Source organism: Temnothorax nylanderi, unplaced genomic scaffold (genome assembly GCF_030848795.1).
Source record: "Temnothorax nylanderi isolate EJ_2023f unplaced genomic scaffold, tnyl_v1.0 TNYL_tig0068_pilon, whole genome shotgun sequence".
NCBI lineage: Eukaryota > Metazoa > Arthropoda > Insecta > Hymenoptera > Formicidae > Temnothorax > Temnothorax nylanderi.
In genome coordinates, this window is record NW_027249130.1 from 785,670 (window position 1) to 807,081 (window position 21,412).

General features: G+C 35.4%; 2 protein-coding genes across 6 annotated transcripts in view; both read left to right on the plus strand.

Annotated features, from left to right (window-relative positions):
* LOC139773765 (discoidin domain-containing receptor 2) overlaps nt 1-15,601 on the plus strand; it is a 113,513-nt gene extending 97,912 nt beyond the window's left edge. For 4 of the 5 annotated variants that reach the window (XM_071708473.1, XM_071708472.1, XM_071708475.1 and 1 more), the window contains 12 exons: nt 3,883-4,047; nt 4,420-4,553; nt 5,608-5,815; nt 6,592-6,687; nt 10,849-11,024; nt 11,113-11,287; nt 11,416-11,678; nt 11,926-12,063; nt 12,764-13,071; nt 13,189-13,423; nt 13,840-13,989; nt 14,277-15,601. In XM_071708473.1, coding sequence (XP_071564574.1) covers nt 3,883-4,047; nt 4,420-4,553; nt 5,608-5,815; nt 6,592-6,687; nt 10,849-11,024; nt 11,113-11,287; nt 11,416-11,678; nt 11,926-12,063; nt 12,764-13,071; nt 13,189-13,423; nt 13,840-13,989; nt 14,277-14,426 — 2,198 coding nt within the window. In that variant the 3' untranslated portion in view covers nt 14,427-15,601. The remainder of the gene's footprint in view (nt 1-3,882; nt 4,048-4,419; nt 4,554-5,607; nt 5,816-6,591; nt 6,688-10,848; nt 11,025-11,112; nt 11,288-11,415; nt 11,679-11,925; nt 12,064-12,763; nt 13,072-13,188; nt 13,424-13,839; nt 13,990-14,276) is intronic. The other variant, XM_071708474.1, reaches the window with a different exon arrangement.
* Nucleotides 15,602-18,246: 2,645 nt separating this feature from the next.
* Nucleotides 18,247-21,168, plus strand: LOC139773766 (uncharacterized). Its single transcript, XM_071708478.1, has 3 exons — nt 18,247-18,414; nt 19,155-19,274; nt 20,446-21,168. The coding sequence occupies exons 1-3, from the start codon at nt 18,360-18,362 to the stop codon at nt 20,568-20,570; spliced, it is 300 nt and encodes a 99-aa protein (XP_071564579.1). The 5' UTR covers nt 18,247-18,359; the 3' UTR covers nt 20,571-21,168.
* Nucleotides 21,169-21,412: the final 244 nt, after the last annotated feature.

Below are 21,412 nucleotides of genomic sequence, written 5' to 3' on the forward strand. Positions count from 1 at the left end.
CCTAGTTCCAGTACTTAATGTCCCTTATATAATCAATGCACTGTTAGCGCTCGTGCAGTATATATACGCTGAGGCAATAACAGTCTCGTGGAGAAAATTTGAAATTTTCCCCGACTTCTCTCGATTTTCTCGAGTGTTATTATCAATGCATAAACACCTCCTCGAGAAAGTTGAGAATAAACAAAAAAAGAGAACGATATATAAATAAAAAGAACTATATTATCTTTATTACTATTTTCATTGATACTTAATTATAATTAATGATATTAATTATCTATAAAATAATTCTTTTTATTATGTAATTTCAAGATTGAAATGATAAACCATATTAAAAAAAGATACAAGAATAATCTCGTAATTCTCTTGATTTTTTCTAATATCTTTGTATATATTAGTCCAAGTTTCTCTGATATCTTCAGTTTTCGCTTGAAATGTGATAAAAATCTTGAGTATGCTATAACATTTCAATTTATTTTCTTTCCGCGTCGCCAGTTTTGATCTAACAAAGTAACGAATGTTAAGTATTCGTGACGCATACGAAACCATTCTCATAATTTATATACAGGTGCGTGCGTTATGTATAACAAACATGCTGTGCGCTACATCACAATGCTATTTACATAAATTTGCATACAGTTTCTTTTCTCGTCTAGGTTACTTTACCGGGCCCCTAAACTCAAGACATAATTTTATATAAATTCTAACAAAGCGTCAGGAGCAGGATTGTAAAGATTAAACGATAACAATATGTACTAATAAGCATTCGTTCACTAACCGGATTATAATATATTTAGCAAAAAAAATAAATAAATAAAAATTCATTCTCTATTTAAGTAAACAGTTTTTAATCTCGATATTTAGATGTGTTCAATGTATTCTTAATATTTGTTTAATCGATTATCTACGTATGAATATGTATCTTTTTATTATGTTTTTCTATATTATCTTGAAATAATAATAAAACACAGAGAGAGGTCCGATGGAGAATTTCTCGCTAAATGCTGACAGCAGAAATACAGCTAAGCATCGTCAGGACATGTGTTTTTCGTGAAAAAGAAACCGTGCAATCAACTCAAGCAGTAACATTACACAAAGCAAAGTAAAACGGAAAGCACATAAAAACTTTAAAAGAAAAAGCAGTTTTCTCCTTCATTATTAAAGTAAAGTATAAATTGTTATTTCTGCTGTACGAAATGTGAAAAGCAAGTTAATCATGATTAAGAAAACGCTCAGCGTTAAGCACGAAAACTCATATGTATTAACGTTTTGATTGATTAATATTAAACTTTAGAAGAAAAAGTTTATCGGAGTAGATTATACCGCTTAAAATAGCATATATATATAATTAACAATTGATGACAATTAAACAGCTACTACAGGAGCCGAAGACTTCTATAATCCTGACAAAGTCCGCATCCTTAATATCAACTTCTGTGACTAGGAAAGGAATATTTGCATGAATTATTTTTCTGGGTCGCTAATGTCCGACAACAACGAGGCCGCACATGTTCGGGCGATGACGTATGTACGGCTAGCGTTGCGGCGCGGAGCCGGTAAAACGGCGACATGAGAGCTTTCGCGTTATATATAAGAAGTATTCGGAGCGTGTGAGATCGAGCCCGACTGGGCGGGTATGCCGGATTTATGGCGGCCGTGCACGGCAGCGGGTTAAAACAACGTTGATGCCCTGCCCCGAGCCGGTGAACACGAACGATTACCCCCGGATCGCGGGCAACACGGCCTACTCGGTCAACGCGATACAGAATCCACGACATTGTCCTCGTGGTATTGACATTCGCGGTCTGACAGAATACAAGTGTGCTAAGCCTCAGTTGATAGAGCGCGGTGGAACCAACGTATCATTTATTAAAGCGCGACGTTACCCATGGTTGTTCGAGCGATCTGTATCCCAAGAAGAATTATACGCGGCGAATTTAGCGTTGTACAAAATATCACACGCTTGCGATCGTAACTTAAATTGCAGATTGAGAAAAAGAGAGTTTTCACTAATTTCAAGGGAGACGCGAATTGATCGAATTATTATTCTTTAATTTATTTTGAGATCTTGTTATAAAGATAAATAATGTTAAAAATTGGTAATGTGAAGTAAATAACGATTTTCCTTGATATTGTTGCTATTTATAAAAAGATCTATCATATTCAAATTAAAGTCGGAAGTTATAAGACATCGTGTATACTAAATATAATATATAAGAAATTAATTATATATTTTGACCTGTACAACAGATAAAAGTCACTCTGCTAATAATAGAGTCTATATTCTAATCGTTAATATTTCTTCACACGTGCCTGCGAAAAGTTATATTAACGCGAGACTTGTTAAGAATTGCACTCTCTCTGCTGGGAAATTGCTCTAACAATTCCAATGAAAATTCGCAATAATTTCAAGCCGCAGACGGGACGGAGATTGCCAGTGTAGATTAGATTAGCGGATTGCCAGATTACAGAGTAGAGTCCCTGTAAGAGCAATGTTTCTGACGCGTGCTGAAATACGACGTCCTTTAATGCGTACCTTCAAAAAATGGCAGGAATATCAGCGACACATCGCTGAAATGTTCACCAGTTTACACGAACGATTCTCGAGCACGTAAAGAGTGGCACGCCAGTCGAGGTGACTTGGTTGCTTCAATTGCGGATTAATTTGACTCGCCATTTATTCCCTTATTGCGAACGTTGTTTTGCACGGCACCATCACGTACAATTCCGAACGTATCTACATATCCCAACTGCATGTTTTCTTTAACGAACGCAATATACTTTATAGCGAGCCGTGTGCGCTAAAATCTTATCACGCCCTTTAACTTACGTATTTTTCTCTATTTTTCTTGGGAGCGCGCTCAAATATCTTGATTAAAGGGACGACCATTTATTCGAGAATGGGGTCGGCCTCCCTTATTTTGATATGTATACTATGTACGATCGTACAGTTCCTGTGTGCGGTGTGTGGTAGATGCCAGTTGCAGAGAACAACCGCGTGGCGACGAGGCGTTACGTTGTTCTAAGTAAAATTATTACCTCGGCGTCATCCACGTGACACGGAATCAGGCAAAGGTACGTTGACCAAAACTGGCTTGACCACATCGCGTGACAACGACGGCCGGCCGCGCGGACCGTATATACCGTGAAATATTAAGAGTAGTTAAGCGATTTTGAACACGACATGGCAAAGTGGGCGCACCGCGCCATTTTTGCGGTCCGTTATTAATTTCCTCGCTATACGAAAATCCAGCCGTCCGTCCCTTGCGGACGCCGCGCCGCGCCGTCCGCCCGCCACCGACCAAGTCGTTTTAATTAATTTTAATTGATTAATTTTAACTAAGCGCCTTCTCCGCCACCGCCCTTCACGGCATGTTATTAAGCAACGCCACTTCATTTTCGAAGTGTATCCGAGGAACTGGAGCAAAGTGCTGCAGTTTGCGAAATACACGGTAAATTTCGGCGAGATATAATATGAAAACTCACGAAATAATTTTTACTCTCAACCGTTATAATAATAATTAATAATGATACGTCTGTATGAGAAAAAAATACATGATTGAAGATGCACGCGACATCGTAAACATTTTCGGAAATTATTTTTCACCGAGATATTTCCTATTTCAGTAAAAGCTTTCGTTTGTTACAACAAACTACCTTTATACTTTATACACTTTTACTTGAAAATCTGAGAGCAACGCAATTATTTAAAAATAAGAGAAAAGAAAAGAAGTACTAGCTAGAGACAAAACAGAGCTAATAGTACTACAAAGTCAGGTGTAACGTAGAAGTTTGAGAGACGAGTGTGTTTTAAAAGAAAACTACTCTTACACAATAGTAGTAGTAGTAGTAGTTTCGTCACGCGAAAACTTTCGTCTGTTTCAGGCGGTGTCATGAGCTACACTATACCAGATGCTTCTCTACCGGAGTTTAGTGACATCTCGTACGACGGTAAAAAGCAGGACAACTTGCTGACCGATGGTTTAGGTTGTCTAATCGATGGCGAGGTCGGCGCGGATAATTACAGACTGGACATGGGAAATGGAAAAGGTAATCGGTGGGTGAACACGTGCGGGAGCGAAACATTTAAGATATCTTATAGTAATTTTTGCTAGTAAAATATTGTCAGGCAATCGTGTTTCGTAACAATATCGCTCTCACTTCGTTATATATAATCGTGTTTCGTAACAATATCGCGAGATATTGAAATAAAAAGAGTTTGTCTTTCGCGATTATAAATTTCTTCGGAAACTTTATCCTTCCACATTCTACCTTCGACAAAAAATAAACCTCTGAAATTACCACCACGTATAAACCTTCGTAACAATTATAATATATTTGTTTGCGCTGCGATAGAGAACCGCGGCAAAGTAGTGCAATTCATTGCGTTTTGTATGAAAGTTCCTTCTCCGTTGGCTGCAGGCACGGGTTGGGTTGCCTGGCTTCGTGACACTTTCCAAGAGAACTTCGTGGAGCTCATCTTCGAGTTTGAAGCTATAATGGTCTTCGAAGCGGTACACATCTATACCAACAATTATTTCTCACGGGACGTTCAGGTAATCTTCAACTCAACTTTTGCGCAACGTATTTTCCACTCACGTACTTTCATAAATCCTTCCTTTGTGTAAAACAGAAGAAATTAAACATTTAATCACGATTATCTATAATAAGATAAATCATTTATTTCATAACAATGCACATTTTTGTTGATTGACGTGAGAAATATTTAAACATATTTTGAAAGCTGCCTGCGTATCTTTTTGTTTAATTTCTAATCGTGAACTAAATGCACCGAGAGCGTGACGCACGGTACGAACAGATGAAACATTTTCGAGACATGATCAAAATTTGAAACATTTATCAAGACACATTCTATCAATTGTACTGAAAGCAATACCGTTAACAGGATTTAAAAAATAATTACTGTTTTTGGTCAAACTGTATGTCAAAACGAAATAAATGCGCTGGATATTATTATGAACTGCCAATCAAATAGAAGATGAAACGAAGATGAAACGGAATATCCATGACAAGAAATATTGTCTCTTCTATATTACAGATGTCATTTGTAGATATCAGTCCGCAAAATGTATCATAAATGACATGATTAACGATTTGCTGATTATATAGCGATAGTTATCATGTATGTACATTTCTTTGATGTCAATGCCCTCATACAGTTTACAACACAAAAGAGTTTTTGCCTATGTATCAAAGTGCATTGACCACACGATAAAAACGAATGTAACTGCACAATAAAAATAAGCTTAAGCGCATCGCGAGTCTCCATTTTTTCGTAATATGACAGACATTGTCCTCTTTTATACGGAAATAGCATATAAAATTTATTCTATTTCTCTTATTGTGCATTTTAGATTTAGAAGCAGAATAATATTAATATTTATTATACGACAGTTGTTATTGTTCTTTCATAGCGTTGTATTTTATTTAAAATTTAGTCCCTTTAAAATATCTTTCGCGTTAATTTTGTTTCTAAATAACTTGAACATTTAACAAACAATAAATTGGATCTTTCTTGATGCTCACTTTAAGCTTCAACCGGAACATATACATATACATATTTCAATGCGAGTTTGATTTGCACAATAGGTATTTTCAAAGGCGGAGATATGGTTCAGCACCGATGGCGAGACCTACGAAGACGAGTTCTTGCCTTATTCCTATATACCGGATGTCGTGCTGGAAAACGCCCGGAACGTTTCGATCGGTCTACACGGACGGCGCGGAAGACTTCTCAAATTGCATTTGTACTTCGCCGCACGATGGATCATAATTGGCGAAGTGACATTCGACGCAAGTGAGCTTCCCGTATCTCATTTTCCACCAGCGGAGATGGATCTTTTCTTTTCGCATTTGGTTTCTTACATTACCCCTTTCGATGTTTATTCCACGAAAAAACATGTTGTCGCGTTTCTTTTAGATTTCCCGCGGGTTTCTTTGGACATCTTGCATATTGCCCTGACCTAAATACTGACCTGAACGACAAGGAAAACTTTTGCGCAAATATAGATGAGCGCATACTTGACTGTAATTCGCGGATCGTAATGCTTCAAGAAATATTGTAATGAACGAAGTTATATAATTATCCAATGAATTATCTCCCTCTGCTCCGCATGCGTCCGCCGGCTTTAATTATCTCTTAATAACCATCACGTCTTTGTCTCAAATATCTACGACCACATTTCTTTAATTTTATCGCACTAATGGCCGTTTGAGTTAACGATATCGAACGCATACGATAATTCCATTTAAATCTTTATGCGAATGCGCGCACAAAGTATGTAATATTCTTCAGCTGCAGAAACATGCGGTAATAACCGGCATAAAATTTTTTACTATTCTTCACTTTTAATGCTATCGCAGAAATTATGTGAAAACGCTTATATTCGCGTTTCTCTTTTTCTATTTCATGAAATATGATTTTAATATCTAAAACTGATTTCAAAATATAAACAGTAAATATTATAATAGCTTTTGTCCTTTTAATAATTCGCGTATAAAAACATCTCACTCATAAATCTTGGAAATTGTCCATGTGGATTCGAGTTAGCTACAGCTATTTTCCGCTTTCAGCAAATCCCTACGAAAACACTACGGAAGAAGCGGCGTCCGAGTTCAGCAACCGGGAGATTCCAGTCAACCCCGAAGTGGATCTCAACTTACAAACGAGTAAGTAACTTGCCGAGTGGCATTTAATTCGTATCAATCTCGTTCTAATTAAGCATCGGCTACTAGAAAATTTTTATTTCTCCGTACCATGTCTGTAAGTAGGACATCTCCAGATTCATAAGAGTACTTCATATTACATTTAATATTTTACGTTTTATTTGCTCACCAGTCCTGAGCATCTCTCACCTAGTTACGTAATAATACTTTACTCGCACACAAGCGCTTATTTTAGACATCACTTAATTCCGACTTTAAACCAGCCAGTTGATAAAGTTGATTCCATCTCTATCTGATAAAGTTGATTCCATCTCTAATTATTGGACACATTATTGTATAAATAATTACAAGTAAAAGCAATGATCGTTTCTTCTATTCGCCCCGTCGCTTCCATTTTAACATTTATTAGCAATATTATATTATACGTTTCTTTTATCAACTCATAATTACATTCAACTTATAATTACATTTGAAAATTTAAATCTTAATTAACGATTAAAAAGTCAATAATGGAGATAAGTTTTTACTCATTAAATAAATTTAATTATTCAATAACAGTCTATTAACTTAATTGAACATTTTATACCGTAAAGAATTTCATTTTATAAGAAAATATGTTTGAGTTGTAATAACATTATTATTTTAAATGAGTATTTTCTTATATTCTTGATAATATGTTTTAATCTGTCCGATGTTGGTTTTTGATGTAGATATAATATTTAAAATAGCGTGATCTTTAAATTTTCCGTAACGTACGTATTCAGTCCACTTTGAAAATGCGCGACATTTATTCAGCTAACTTTGTTGGCGAAATAGGGCCGTTATTCTTTGCCAAGAAGAAGATGCGATTAGGAAAAGTCATTGTCCGGCATAGCAGAGAAAGAGATGCGGTTGCACTTTATAATTCACGTAGCAACTTTCTCGTAACGTAAACAATTAGTCGGGTTAAGAGGCAGCGCATTTGAGGCAAGAAGAAAAGAAAACAGGAGGAGAAAAGTAAGGTCGACTCTAACATAATTACGTATATCTCATAGTTTGTGCCAACAACAAATCCTACGCTGCATTTTCCGGGCCGCAAAACAAATTAAAAATATGCATTTTCCACTTGAATCATTGAGTATAATCAAAAGAAATTGCCTATCCGGATGAAAAATTAAAAGCCGCGGCGCAAAGAAGAGTAAATGGAAGAGTAAGGAATATCGACAACCATATTATGTGTAGGCGGCAAACTCTATGTTGATATATTGAAGTATTTTTAGTGGAAACACCCGTGTTTCTATGTATAGCAGTTTTAATCTAAACCACAGTTTTCCGATACTAACCACGAACATAAATACTTTAGGTCTTTTTTCCCTTCACGCGATATGCCCCAAAACGTATGATAAAAGTGCACGCGTCGACCGTTGGAACAAGAAATAAATAGAACATAATTTGTCGCCGGAATAGATAGAGGAGCGTGCGTGAATACGGAGAGGTAAATTGCGTTACGAAAGGAGGACGAGAAATGAGAATAAAAAAATGATAAAAACTTATAACACAGAGAGACCGGTGGGAGGGGGGGGGGGGGACAGCGAGGAAGATACAGATAACAGGAAGTGCAGCAGATAAATGAGGACGCGGGAGGATGTTGGGAAGAATACTCGACTACTACGGCATAATTACGGCTCTCTGATATACCCCGCCGCCTGCGAATCCTATCCTCCTACCCCAGTCGAAAAAAATAGACTGAGCACTCTCCCGGTTCTCCATTATAAATAAAGGAAACGCGAACGGGTCCTTAAATAAAGCAGCCGCGAAATCGCCCGACCGCGCAAATGCAGCACGCGCGCGCTAAAAAAGACGGCCACGACGCGAGGGAAGGGCGACAAAGGGTAAAAAACAGAGTAACTAAAAACAACATGTAAACCGAGCGTCCGCTTTACGGTGGTCTGAATTCAAAAGAACGGCGGCCGTCGGTCGTGCTGGTACCTAATATTATAGTTCTTGCACGCAATTTTTTACATAGTTTACGAGTGGGGAAAACTAAAGAAAGCACAGCGCTTTCATAATTCAAGTGTCGATATTCGCGCGATCGATTATGCGGATTGGTCAATATTTGATTCGACAGAGCGGAAGCGAGAGGATTAGAGTCATAAAAGGCACGAGCGAAATAAGGCAGCCAAGAGAGAGAGAAGCCCGGGCAGAGAAAGCAGTCGACTCCGTAATTACATATCTCTGATAGACTGTGCAAATGCCGAACTTAATTCTTCATCTTCCTCTCGCAATTTTCAGATATTTTCTCTATAGTCAGCTGCAAATAAAGAGGCAAATGTAATTATTCATTTGAGGAAATAAAAGAAGATATACATAGACGCATACATTATATAAAATTGTTTAAAAACTATGTAAAAACCTTCCTGTTTATTGTCGCACTTAAAACATTATCCGTTTACATTTGTACCTCGCAAATATTAACAGTACATGAATATTAAAACGAATATTATGACACTAATGGCCTAGTTTACACCGTGCGACCTGATCGCGACCTGACCTATGCCCTGACCTAAAATAGGCTTCTAAATAAAACGTTTACACCATGTAGACCTATGATACTTTTGGGTCGAATATAGGTAAAAATTATCTATTGGTATCTATTGGTACAGTCTCTGCACTTTAGGCGATCTTTAGGTCACCTGCGCGTTACGTCATTTACACGCGTTACGTCATGTGGCCTAATTTAGGTCAGGGCACGCGAAAAAGAGACCTGACCCAAGCGAGGTCGCAACTGTTTACATCGTCGCGACCTATCGTGTTTGGGTTGAATATAAGGTATAGGTCGCGGCCTAAACGCACGGTGTAAACTAGGCCAATGTTTCGCTTATGAGATCAAAAAGGGGATAATTTTAAATGTACTACTCCGAAAATTTTTATGATAAAAGAAACACAAGACAGATACCAAAGAGCAGATATTTTTATCTTCCGCTTTATTTTAGTGACAGACTGAAAACATTTTTGAAATAGTTTTGCTAAAAGTAGCTTCTTTAAAATTTCAACCTACCCATCTCCGTGTGAATGGCTTAAACAAAATAAACGAAGGAATACGAAATTAAACAAGATAAATAAAAAAAAATATGAGAGCCGGACGAAAATAATCGATTCGGATGCAATAGCATCGCACCAAAATAGCGCTCGAAAATCCTATCATCCAATACGGGCGATATGAAATCCGCTAAATATGAAATCCGGTTCGATGTGCGGTTGCAAATAAAGCAACGGTAAGCAACGATAAGCTGTCTGTCATTGCTCGATCGAAAAAATATAATAGGCCGTAGATATGTAGGCAAACAAATGCGTCACGTTGAAAAAGCAAAACCAAAAATTGTAAGAAAAAAAAGTAGACGATACTAACAGACTTAAACGCTATACATGTGCATAATGCTGGATTCACAGTTTTCACGGCACACAGTTTTCTCTCTTAATACCGTTATCCGTTGTTCTCTCAAAAACAAAGGATAAAACCGCGAAAGGAGCAAGAAACGAGGAAAATGGGAGCACGAGCGAAGGAGGTACGCGTGAGCATAAAAGTGGGAATTAAAAGCGTTTCTGCACTTCTCTTGGGGCAATTTTCTTTTTCTATACGTTGTACGACCGAGGAAACGTCATTTGAAATCCAGATTATTTCCTCATTCACATTGGCACTCGTACAGCGATTCTTTCTTGAATTAAGTGCAAAATTGGCATTTTAACAGTCATTCGATCGGTTTTGGTTTTACGGTTTTTTAAATCTTTATTGGCCTATTCTGCACTTGATCGTAGAATAATCGTCGAACAATTTTGATCATCACTTTCGACGAACTTATTTTTTTCCATTGCAAAAAAATCCGCGCAGTCGTCCTGCCGTAGCTTCGGGACACTTGGCACGGACAGTGTACGACAAAGGATAAGCACCGTTTTTGCGATGTAAATTAATAACGGTTGTTAGGAAAGGGAATTTAGCTTCTTTTATGAAAAATAAAATAGTTTTCCGTAAAAAGTTTTTAAATTCTAGTCATTAGTTTAGAGAGAAAAATATAGTCCGAATTTTTGAAAATAGATAAATGTGTGCTAACAAAAAATATATCTTGTCACGTTGTTCGATGTAGCAATGATGTCACGTATTCCGTGTATCCCTATAAATTTGTATAGTTACAGCACCAGGAGATGGCCAAGAATATCTGGAGGTACTGATAGGTGTCCTCACTGCCATTATACTGCTGCTCCTGCTGGTCTTCTTCATCATCCTATTTTTAAATCGACGACAAAAACTACAGAGTTCCCCGACGGTGTTAAAAAATCCATTTGGTTTTGCCATAAATATGAAGGTAGAGAAAAATCACGTTTTATTCGAGATTCAGAAATAACTAACTTGAGATGAATTGAAATAAACTGAAGTTTTACGATTTATTATAGGGTCTTCTGTTAAATCTAACACCCGGTGGGATGCTGACAGCGGAAACTGCCAATCACGTTTCACCTGACATGCCGGAAGACGTCAGTATGCACGAGTCACTTACGATGGAGCAATTTAATTCGCCGCTCGTCAGTCCCCAATACAAATCCACGTATGCGATCGTAGCCAATTCCGGTGAGTAAGCATTAGTGTCATGCTAATTGTCATACTAATCGCAACTAATAATAACGCGCTGCCATGCTAAAAATGGCCGTTGCTATCGGGAAAAATGGAGAATGAACAACAACGGTGCCGTTTTTCAGAGACCCCGAAAGATTTCAAGAACATAGAAGTTTCGGAAGAGAATGTACGGCTAGACGCAAGACCGGAATCCGCGGTCGGTCCATCCAGCTGTTCCTCGTCGCCGACTAACTCGCCGGCTCGTCACTCCCAACATTACAGAACCCTTCAAAGTTATAGCAGTCCAACTAGGAAACTCAATATCGCGGTTACGCCCAATCACCAAAGGGACGTCGATCAGGTTCACTCGAAACGCTGGCATACAGCGCCAAAGGAGAAGCACAAGGTACATATTAGTTGTATATCGTACAATTTGTCGGTGCATTTGACTGATTGCGCCGCGCGCGAGGGCAAAGGAAAAGTACATCACGGGACGGGAAATCAAACTTGCCGCTATTTCAAACTTTAATTTTTCGACATGAAAGCGCAATTTACGTCGACTCCTCTATCTTGTTGCAAAGAACTTGTTTTGAGAGCGAGAGGAAGATGGGGAAGAATCACGAAAAGTTTTAAAAAAAATTACTCAATTACAGATACCAGCACCTGTCGTCAGTTGGAACATCGCACCCAGCATGAACAAGCCGTACAAGTGCAAGGAAATAGAGCCAACCAATATACCACGTCAGTGCCTACGAACGACAGAGAAACTTGGCTCGAGAACTATAGGAGAGGTACAATATCTCTTACGAAAACGTCTATTATATAAGTAATATGTAAAAATCCAATTGAAGTTATGCAAAAAAAAACAATTCAAAAAACAATAGAAGCTATTCAATAAACGTTACGTTTCTACTTTCTTATGTATGTGGACATCCATTGCTACAAAATATGCATCTTCTTCACACGTATCGTATATCGTAATAAAAAGGAATTTAAATATTAAAGAAAAACCGAGAGAAAAACCCACGGGAAAGTATGGTCTTAATTAATTACGCACTTGAGATACATGTATAAATATGCCCGCAGCTTGTGACGGATGCGCGTTGTGACCGTTTCGCTCGCACTTAATGGCAGCTGCGGGCGGTGACGAAATGTAATTTACATATTTATCTAAACGACATGTATGTATCCTGATATATATATTTGCTTTTCTTTCTGACAATACTGTGCAATTTCTCGAACATGTATAAATAACATTGTCAACATATTTTTATCCGTATCTCTTGAATGTTTTTGAACTGATAAGGACAATTATTTACTATCGCCAAACTTTAAACTTGACTTGAACAAAATATCGACTTGAAAAATATAGCCATTGAGATAAAGAATTATTCCAATGGAAAAGATAAAAAAAAATCACTGAATAAATTCGCGATACCTATCACACGTTAGACATATGTATGCTGAAAGTATTGTTTGTACGATTTGCAGGCTATAATATGCGAAGCTGTTGGTCTAGACGAGATCATATCTGGCGCTCCCAGATTAGTCGTTGCTCGCGTACCCCTGTGTACCAGCGACATTCGAACTAACAACGCAGTAGACCAGATGAGGGAAGTGCAATTTCTATCGTGTCTATCCGACCCGAATGTGGCACGTGTTTTAGGGGTCTGCACTGTCGAGCCAGTGCCGTGGACGATCATCGAGTACACGGAACTCGGTGATCTCGCTCATTATCTTCAATATAGTGTACCGCTCACGGGAACGCTCAGGCCAAACTGCAATCTAAAAGCTCTTAGGTAAAATCTTCTTTGAAATGATCTTTATCTGACAATTAACTAAGCTTAAATATCATCTGCATTGCTTGCTTTACAAAAATTTCTCGTATATAAAATAATCTGTTTGACTGTTTTTAGTCAAAGTTGTCTACTGTATATGGGGACACAGATAGCATCGGGAATGAGATTCCTTGAATCGAAGAATCTGGTGCACAAGGACTTGGCGGCTAGGAATTGTCTGGTAGGTCGTTCTTACACCGTGAAAGTGACCGATATAGCCATGTGCAGCGATCTTTACAAGAAAGATTACAGCGATATAGGAGGTAGACCACCCGCGCCGATTAGATGGTTACCGTGGGAAAGCATTTTATTGGTAAGTATATTTAAAATTTTATGTTTTTTTTTTCAAGCCGCAATATTCTATACTATAATTTAGATCCTTAATTGTAATTATAGATTTTTTTATCAATTTACGAAAATTGAAAAAGATTACTATTTAATTCCGGTTTCCAATATTTTTGTAACGCACATACAAAGTTTAAACTAAAAATCAAATAAAGCAAATTTTTCACATAAAATCGTGAAATCTATTTCTTCTATTATTTATAAAACAAATATTATTCGAGGCTCAACATTTTCATTTAAAAAAAGTTGATTTCGGATTCAATTTTAAAGAATCTGTTGCTATAAAATTAAAATCGTACTTTGTGAAATAAATGTATATATTTATATATGTGATAAATCTTAGTAGCGTGTCGAGAGTAAACAGCAACAATATTTTAATTTCAGGATAGGTATACATGTTCGAGTAGCATATGGTCTTTTGCCGTGACACTCTGGGAGGTAATGAGTCTGGCTAGGGAAAAGCCCTTTCAACATCTGTCAAATGATCAAGTTATTCAGAATGCCGAGCATATGTATTACGGAGCGGAGCTACAAGTAAGCATCTTATTTGATCACTTTATTCATCAATTAATCATTTCCGAGTCCATCGATTTATCATTAAATTTTGCTTGATAATATAGAATGTTAATATATTACAAATCAGTCAAATCTTACGCAATCCAACTTCGTACATATTGCATGTAGTCGTATACTTATTAAAAATAACTCCACGGAGTAATTATATAATTGAAATATTTGTACTTCACAAAAGCCGCGAATAAAAGTTCGACAAAACTTTTTGCTTATTATTTGCTGTTTAACTTCGAATACCTGTATTTTAGATATTTCTACCGAAACCAATGATGTGTCCGGAGGAGGTCTATCGGATGATGTGCTCATGCTGGAGAAGAGATGAAACATCGCGACCAACTTTCAAGGATATCTACATGTTCCTGAAGAATATAATAGCGGACTATCGACCTGGTGCATAAATAATCTTGATTAACTGTGATACGGAATGGCGCGAATCCCCTGGGATGTGAACGACGTTGTCGGAAATATTCCGAGTAGGAACAAAGCCGACGGCATGACGCCTCGCGCGAAATCAGATTCTCCAGAGAATGTACAATCGTTAGTTTTAGACATATGTGTATCGGAGGCGCATAGATCTCGTGTCTCCTACCTTGCGCAGAAAAACTCGACAAATGAAAAATGGCACGCTGAGCGCAAAGCTCAGTAGCGATCGGAAATGATATCCCCCGCGGACTCTATATCGCGCGTAATCTGTTTTTCAGACGAGAGCAATGGCGATAACGGACGTCTCGGAGCGAATGCCAAACGAGCACGAGGAGAGAGATGTATAATTGACGTATAAGTGTTAGGTTTGTTTTCTTCAGATAATCAAGATCGATAATTTCGCTCTTCAACTCGAGTGTATAATCGCGTCACTTTTGTCTGGACGTTTAATTAAGATTTCATTTTCTAGTCAATACGAATCTTTAATTCTCACGAAAGTGCTATCGTGTACAGTATTCTAATATTAATAACGTGTAATGTACGCTACTATGCTCAGTACTGATAAAGTCTATCCATTTGTACATACTACAAATTTAGGTTTTAACGCTAGGTAAATGGGAAATTTTTACGGCAGTAAGTGTCACGACGGCTGCTTTTTCTTTCCTTTCATCTCCATACTTTAAATTATTATGTCTAATTCTTCTGCAAGCCAGACGATATACGGAAATGGCGCTAATAAATTTATTTTTATTTTGAGTCTTAAACAAAATTAATGAAGTTGGCTCAAATGTAACAAAAATATCCGTAAAAACAGAATCGCGCAATTTGAAAAGAAGTTAGGAGTTCAGTCGATTAAATATTAGCGTGACATAATTTTATTAGCTTACCGTCTTACTACGCCCTAAAAATTTCGGCTTAGTCAACTTGTACATTCGAAGCCCATCAGTAGTAAGTACTTATTATTCCATCGTTCGTTTAAGTTGAAGCTGTACTACGCTAAGAGGTGTAGATCTCAAATATGTTCTTTCCAAGGACGTAATGTGAACATATCTTCGACCGTTTTTATTTAAGAAACAGAAAATGATGCTAAAAACATCTAGCAATGAGTATCGTGCTTTGGAAGGAATTAATAAAAATTTAAACAACGCCATATGTTTGTTGGAATTTCAAATTACGGACGCTTGAGCGTATCGATAGCAATACAAAATAAAAATGTTAATAAAGAGATAAAGAATAATGACATAATTAATATATATATATGTATATTTATTTTATTACTACAAAATAATCTTATTTATTTCTACAATTAAATAATATCTGTTATAATCATCTTTACTATATTTTCGATTCATAAATAATTTTCACAAAAAAAGTAGAAACGTTCAAACGTCCTATCCCTTACTTTACAAACTTAAAAGGACTAAATAAGTTTCCAGGTAATCTTTATCGCTATAATTGTTTGTCGATTATGTAAAAAAGAGCAAGGTTGATATCAATCTCGATGGATGATAAAATCGTTTGTAGAGTGCTTATTCGTAGAGTGCTTGATAATGAATCAATCTTTTCAATAATAAATTGATCTGAATTGATCCATCTGATGAAAGATGTAATGGAAAAATCTATTTTATCTGATTACCTGATTTGGTTAAGTTTTAATCTTTTAATTGTGAAGTTTAAATCTTTTCGGCTCTCTTACTTGTAGAAACATCTTAATTATGTATATTAATAGTTATTAACATATTCTACCACTATCTTGAAAAAAAGTTGTTGAAAATAACGATAAACATTTTCTAATAGTTTGAAAGGTTAATAATAATTTATTTGCCGACTTATATTTAATTTCAAGATGATCATTTTAAGTACTTTTTTGTAAAACAAATGTAAAATATACTAAACTCTGAAATAGATAAGACAAACGTTTATATAAAGATTTACTATATTATTTTTTCATACTAAATTTGCTCTGAAATTATGTCCATGTATTAAAAAATCTCCTGTAATCAGTAACGTAATATACAGCTGGTATATTCCTATTTTGCACACTCTAAAAATTTTTCTCTGTTTTTACAGATGCTTCCTCTTTACCTGTTTATTAAGGAGGGTGGTTGCTCAAATCAATTTGATAAGAATTAGTTCAAATTTATGGAAAATATTCGTCTATGGAAATCTCTCGTCCATGCCAAAGTTGAAGATAATTGTCTGCATGGTTGTCGAGTAATTAATTAAGTTATATTCTTGTCTCTCTCTTATACACGGGCGACACAGCAAAAATGTTACCTAACCTGTAACGTAACTCTTGAAAGCATATTAAAAATGATAAGAATTTAATGAAAATAGGTGCAAATAATTCTTTACATATTTAGGAAGAACTTTCTCGAAGACTGAAATAATTCGTCTTTATAGTTATCAAGAAATTGTAAAAATAAAACAGGACCACATTTATTATTTCCACATTTCAACGTGGATAATAACGTATTTGGGTTTCAATTGTACAAACAACTCTTTTTAGACCTTAAGAAACAGTAATTGAATGCATTCCACATATTTATTTGCTAAAATTCGTTTATTTCACGCGACGAAAATCTAACCTACATGCTTTCCCCCTGCCGCGCCGCCTGTCCCGCAGCGGGACGCTATAACCAACCTCCTTAAATAACTAATTCATATTTTTATCTGCGATATAAAGATACGGTGAATTTGCCGATGTAATTAATTAATTATTATTTAAAATTATTATTTAGAGCAGCAGCACAGGATATGTTCATTATTTACATACTATATATATTACGCTATATAGTACTTACTATAAATTAAATTTTATAATTTTGCACATAATACGCGCAAAAATTTCCACGAGTAAAATTCTGATATATAATCTCTGATGTCATTTGATGATACTAGATAATGAGACCCGTAGAAGATTGATAAATGAGATTGATAAATTTGTTATGTGATGTTCCGCAAATCCGCGGATTAATATTACAAAAAATATTTGTTTAACGTGTTAAAGATATGATCAACCATCGTGATTTTAATCTTGGTATATCAAGCAAACAACATCTGTAAAAAAAATAGCTTCCTTGCATTTACAATTAATATAAGAAAGAAAAAATTATTTATATTTATTAGATATATGTAATGGGCATTTTTAGCGTTAAATATGAGACACAAATATGAATTTATATCTAGAAACATGGCTGCATTTTTTTCTTAAAATGTATTTAATTAAGTTGAATAATACTACATCGTTAAATTACAAATTCGGCAGTAAGATTAAAGAAAGAGAAAATGTAAGCTTTAGTTTAAAGTCCAATATTGCATAATTATATAGCAAACACCGTTTTGTGCACTACAACGAACTCTTTCCCCTATGACACAATTGACTTAACAAACTTTCGTTTGTTATCTCCAGTCGACTTATCAATATATTGCAAAAACGTGTTAAAAGATTGCGATGCTGGTACCTCTTTTTACGAATGGAGTAAATGCAATAAGCGCACGAGAAATGAATTCAAATCTCTCAAAGCCAAATATGTCATTAGACTCGTGAAAATGTCAACAAATTAATAAACGGCGATACGAGTCAGTCTCTCAAAGCGTCGTTACAGCTCCACCTATCCTAAGAATATGTGATTATCTATTGAATGACGAATTGTAGAGGCTTGAATCAGCGTTATCTGACATCACGTAATGATAAAGACAGATAGCAAAACTAAATGAAGTGAGCTCGCGTTACAACGGGTCTTTCCGGCCGTGTGTGCGTGCCATTTACTCAAACGTGTGTGTATGTGCGTTCGTAACGCCTATCGCCTGCGTTCATATAATGGTAGCATCCCGGGAACGTGAGACCATTGAATCGCCGGCTGTCAGAATCGTACGCTACTCCGACACCTCTACTCGCCGAAAAAATGAGGTCCTGCACGCTTATATTCGTCGCTCTCGCGACCGTCCTACTCTGCATTGGTAAGTGATCATCTTTTATATAAAATAAAAAATTATAACACAATAATATATTTTTTCGAAACACTAATATAAATGTGTCATAGATTTTTATACACATGAGATTTAAAAAGAGGAAGATTGATTTCATACGCACTAAATCATATTATCTGAACTCCAAAACTATTATTTAATTGTAATGCTAACAAAGTTTTTTTTTCATTAATTCAAAACTTTTTGTTTAATATCAAAATTAAAATGTAAAATTTTATTACTTTAGATGGATATTTAAATTACCCGAATGTCTCGTTACTGTCCTTTATTTTTATAATTTCTTTTTGCTATTATATTTCTTTCATTCTTAGAACATTATGTTTTTTTAATCGTATAAAAGAGATAGTTAACCTATTTTTTCTGATAAATACATTACGTAGCATTATTTTTTAGATGCTTGTATAGATATTGAGATAAATTAAAATTAAAATTTGCTATGTAAATTTATTTCTTTAGGCCTTGAATCCTTATCTATCGCGTGTGTTTTTCTATACCTACAGCAAAAATTTTATCTAATCCAAACAGTTAATATTTAACCTTGTATGACAGAAATACTATTTGACTGCACTAATGCATAAAATACATGTTTGCTTTCAAAATATCCTGTTATACCTTTTATACCTGACCTATATATAGTTTTTGATCATCGGTGCAAAGGAAAATGTTCGAATCTTAGGCGCATTTCAACAAAATCACGAATTTGTTTTCAGAATATGCCAATGCGAAAGAAATATGTCCTCAAGAGAACTGTATTGTACCTGACAAGTGCGAGCAATTGATAAAAAGTGATACTTTATGCCAGCAACAGGGTACATTGTGCTGCAGCGTAGGTAAGTTCGCATTTTATAGAATATTACCACATCGCTATATTTACAAAATTAAATTTACAAAATTTATAAAATTAAATTTATAAAAAGAAACAGAGATCATATCATTAGAGACTTCTGCACATCGATCAAATTGATGAATCAAAGTATCGTGTATTTTTTATATGATATTTAAAAACCAATATCTTTTATATTTATATTTTATATTATATTAACGTACAATTATTGTCAATCCTCTCGCATAAATAAGCGCAATAAATATTTTAGGAATAGATCGTGCGTGCAAGGATATGTTTATTGAAGTCCATTCCAATTTATTTCTTAACATCGTCTTTAATCACAGAAATATTCTAGTCGTTACAGTTCCGAAATATTCTAAGTCATACCGCTCACAAAATATTCTAAGTCGTACAGTCACGCGGATAGGTACGTCTTTACTCTAGCGAGTCTCACTCATTGTCAGTGTCGAATCCCCATCTCTCTGTCCCGGGATCTCGCGCTCGCTTTCTCCTCTCCGGACTTGTGTCCTTCGAGAAGTCGTTCGTCACATTTCGCTCGGTTTGATGTTATTATACCTGTAACGTTCCCGTTTATTGTTGCCTGTATTTATGTTTTTTCTATCTAACGTCTTTCGCTATTTTTCGACCTCGTCATTACTTTCGATTCGACTGTTTCGCCGGCCAAGTATATGGCGATAATCGCCACAATATATTAGTTAATTAATAAATATTTTCGCGACATATGATATACAGGTCAGCAGGTCAGCATACTTTCATGGAATTCACTTTGTCACATTATAAATTTCGAAAACGTCTGACAAATTAATTTATATAACACTTTCACGCGTCGAGATGTATAACACCGTATGCGTGATTTCTCATTTCTACTTGATTTCCATCCAATGACATCTTTTATCATATAAACACAGATTCATATCTCGAAAATTTATTTTTTAAGAACTCTCGTGACTTTGTGACATTCATTAATTTCTAGCAATATCTTGATTTTTAGAACAAACGACTAAATTATCGTTAAAGAACATTAAAGATTCTTCCTGTTATGTAGCAATAAAGCCTATGAAAAAGTCACTCCTTTGACCTGTTACGGAAAGAGCGTTTCTTCTTTATCATTAATCAATAAATTTTTTTAATTAATAAGTTCTTTACCATTACAGTTAAATCGGAATTCAGAACTCATTGCCGTCACCATGGTGGAATCTGCATGGACTCGTGTTCTGAGACCCTGAGCCACGATACGGTTGACTGTACAGGCGGTGAAGTCTGTTGCGTTTTGGTTTAGATATAACTAATAGATAAATAACTAAAACATTAGTAACTACCCAATGTATAATCTCACCCTAGTTGCAACTATTAAGTCCTAATTTAATTATAACACAACAAAATGTCAAAAGAATAGTTTAGCGTTTAGCATTTTTAATTTTCTAATACTACAAGAAATACATATCATCTAATCCTTGTTGGAAAAAACCTGTTTTTTTTTCCCAATAAAAATGCGTATTGTATCCAAACATATATTGCAACATATATTGCAACATATATTGCATATATAAAAGAATTTTATTTCATTTGTAATTATAATGAGATTGGATCTGAGAGATTTAAGAATTTTATAAAAAAATGAAACATATGTCACACACATACATATACATAAGTCGCTTATTTTGAAGCTTTTATGGAATTTGACTATTAAAAAATAGTGACAAGCCATAATTTTATGAATCATAATAAGCCCTTCGAAATTGCGATATATCGATTTCAAAATAATATGTGTCTTATATGTCCCAATACAACACTACAATATATTAAATGTAGTTTAATACATGCATATCCAGAATATGTAAGGCATTTTTAAATAAAAATTTCTTATAAGTAATAAATTGTCACAATTATTTTGATCCAGCTAGATCTGTTTTTTCCTCGATAATATCATGATTATCAATATATCAACAGCGGCATATAATCAGTCAGGAATTAAACTCTATCGCATGAAAACTCATCCAGAAATTGTACATAATGTTAAATTATAGATTAAAACAAGCTATGTCGGGGGACAGTATTCATGAAATAATATTTGCATTTTTCGTCGTCTTCTTATACAATTATTTTTGAATAAATTGCCAA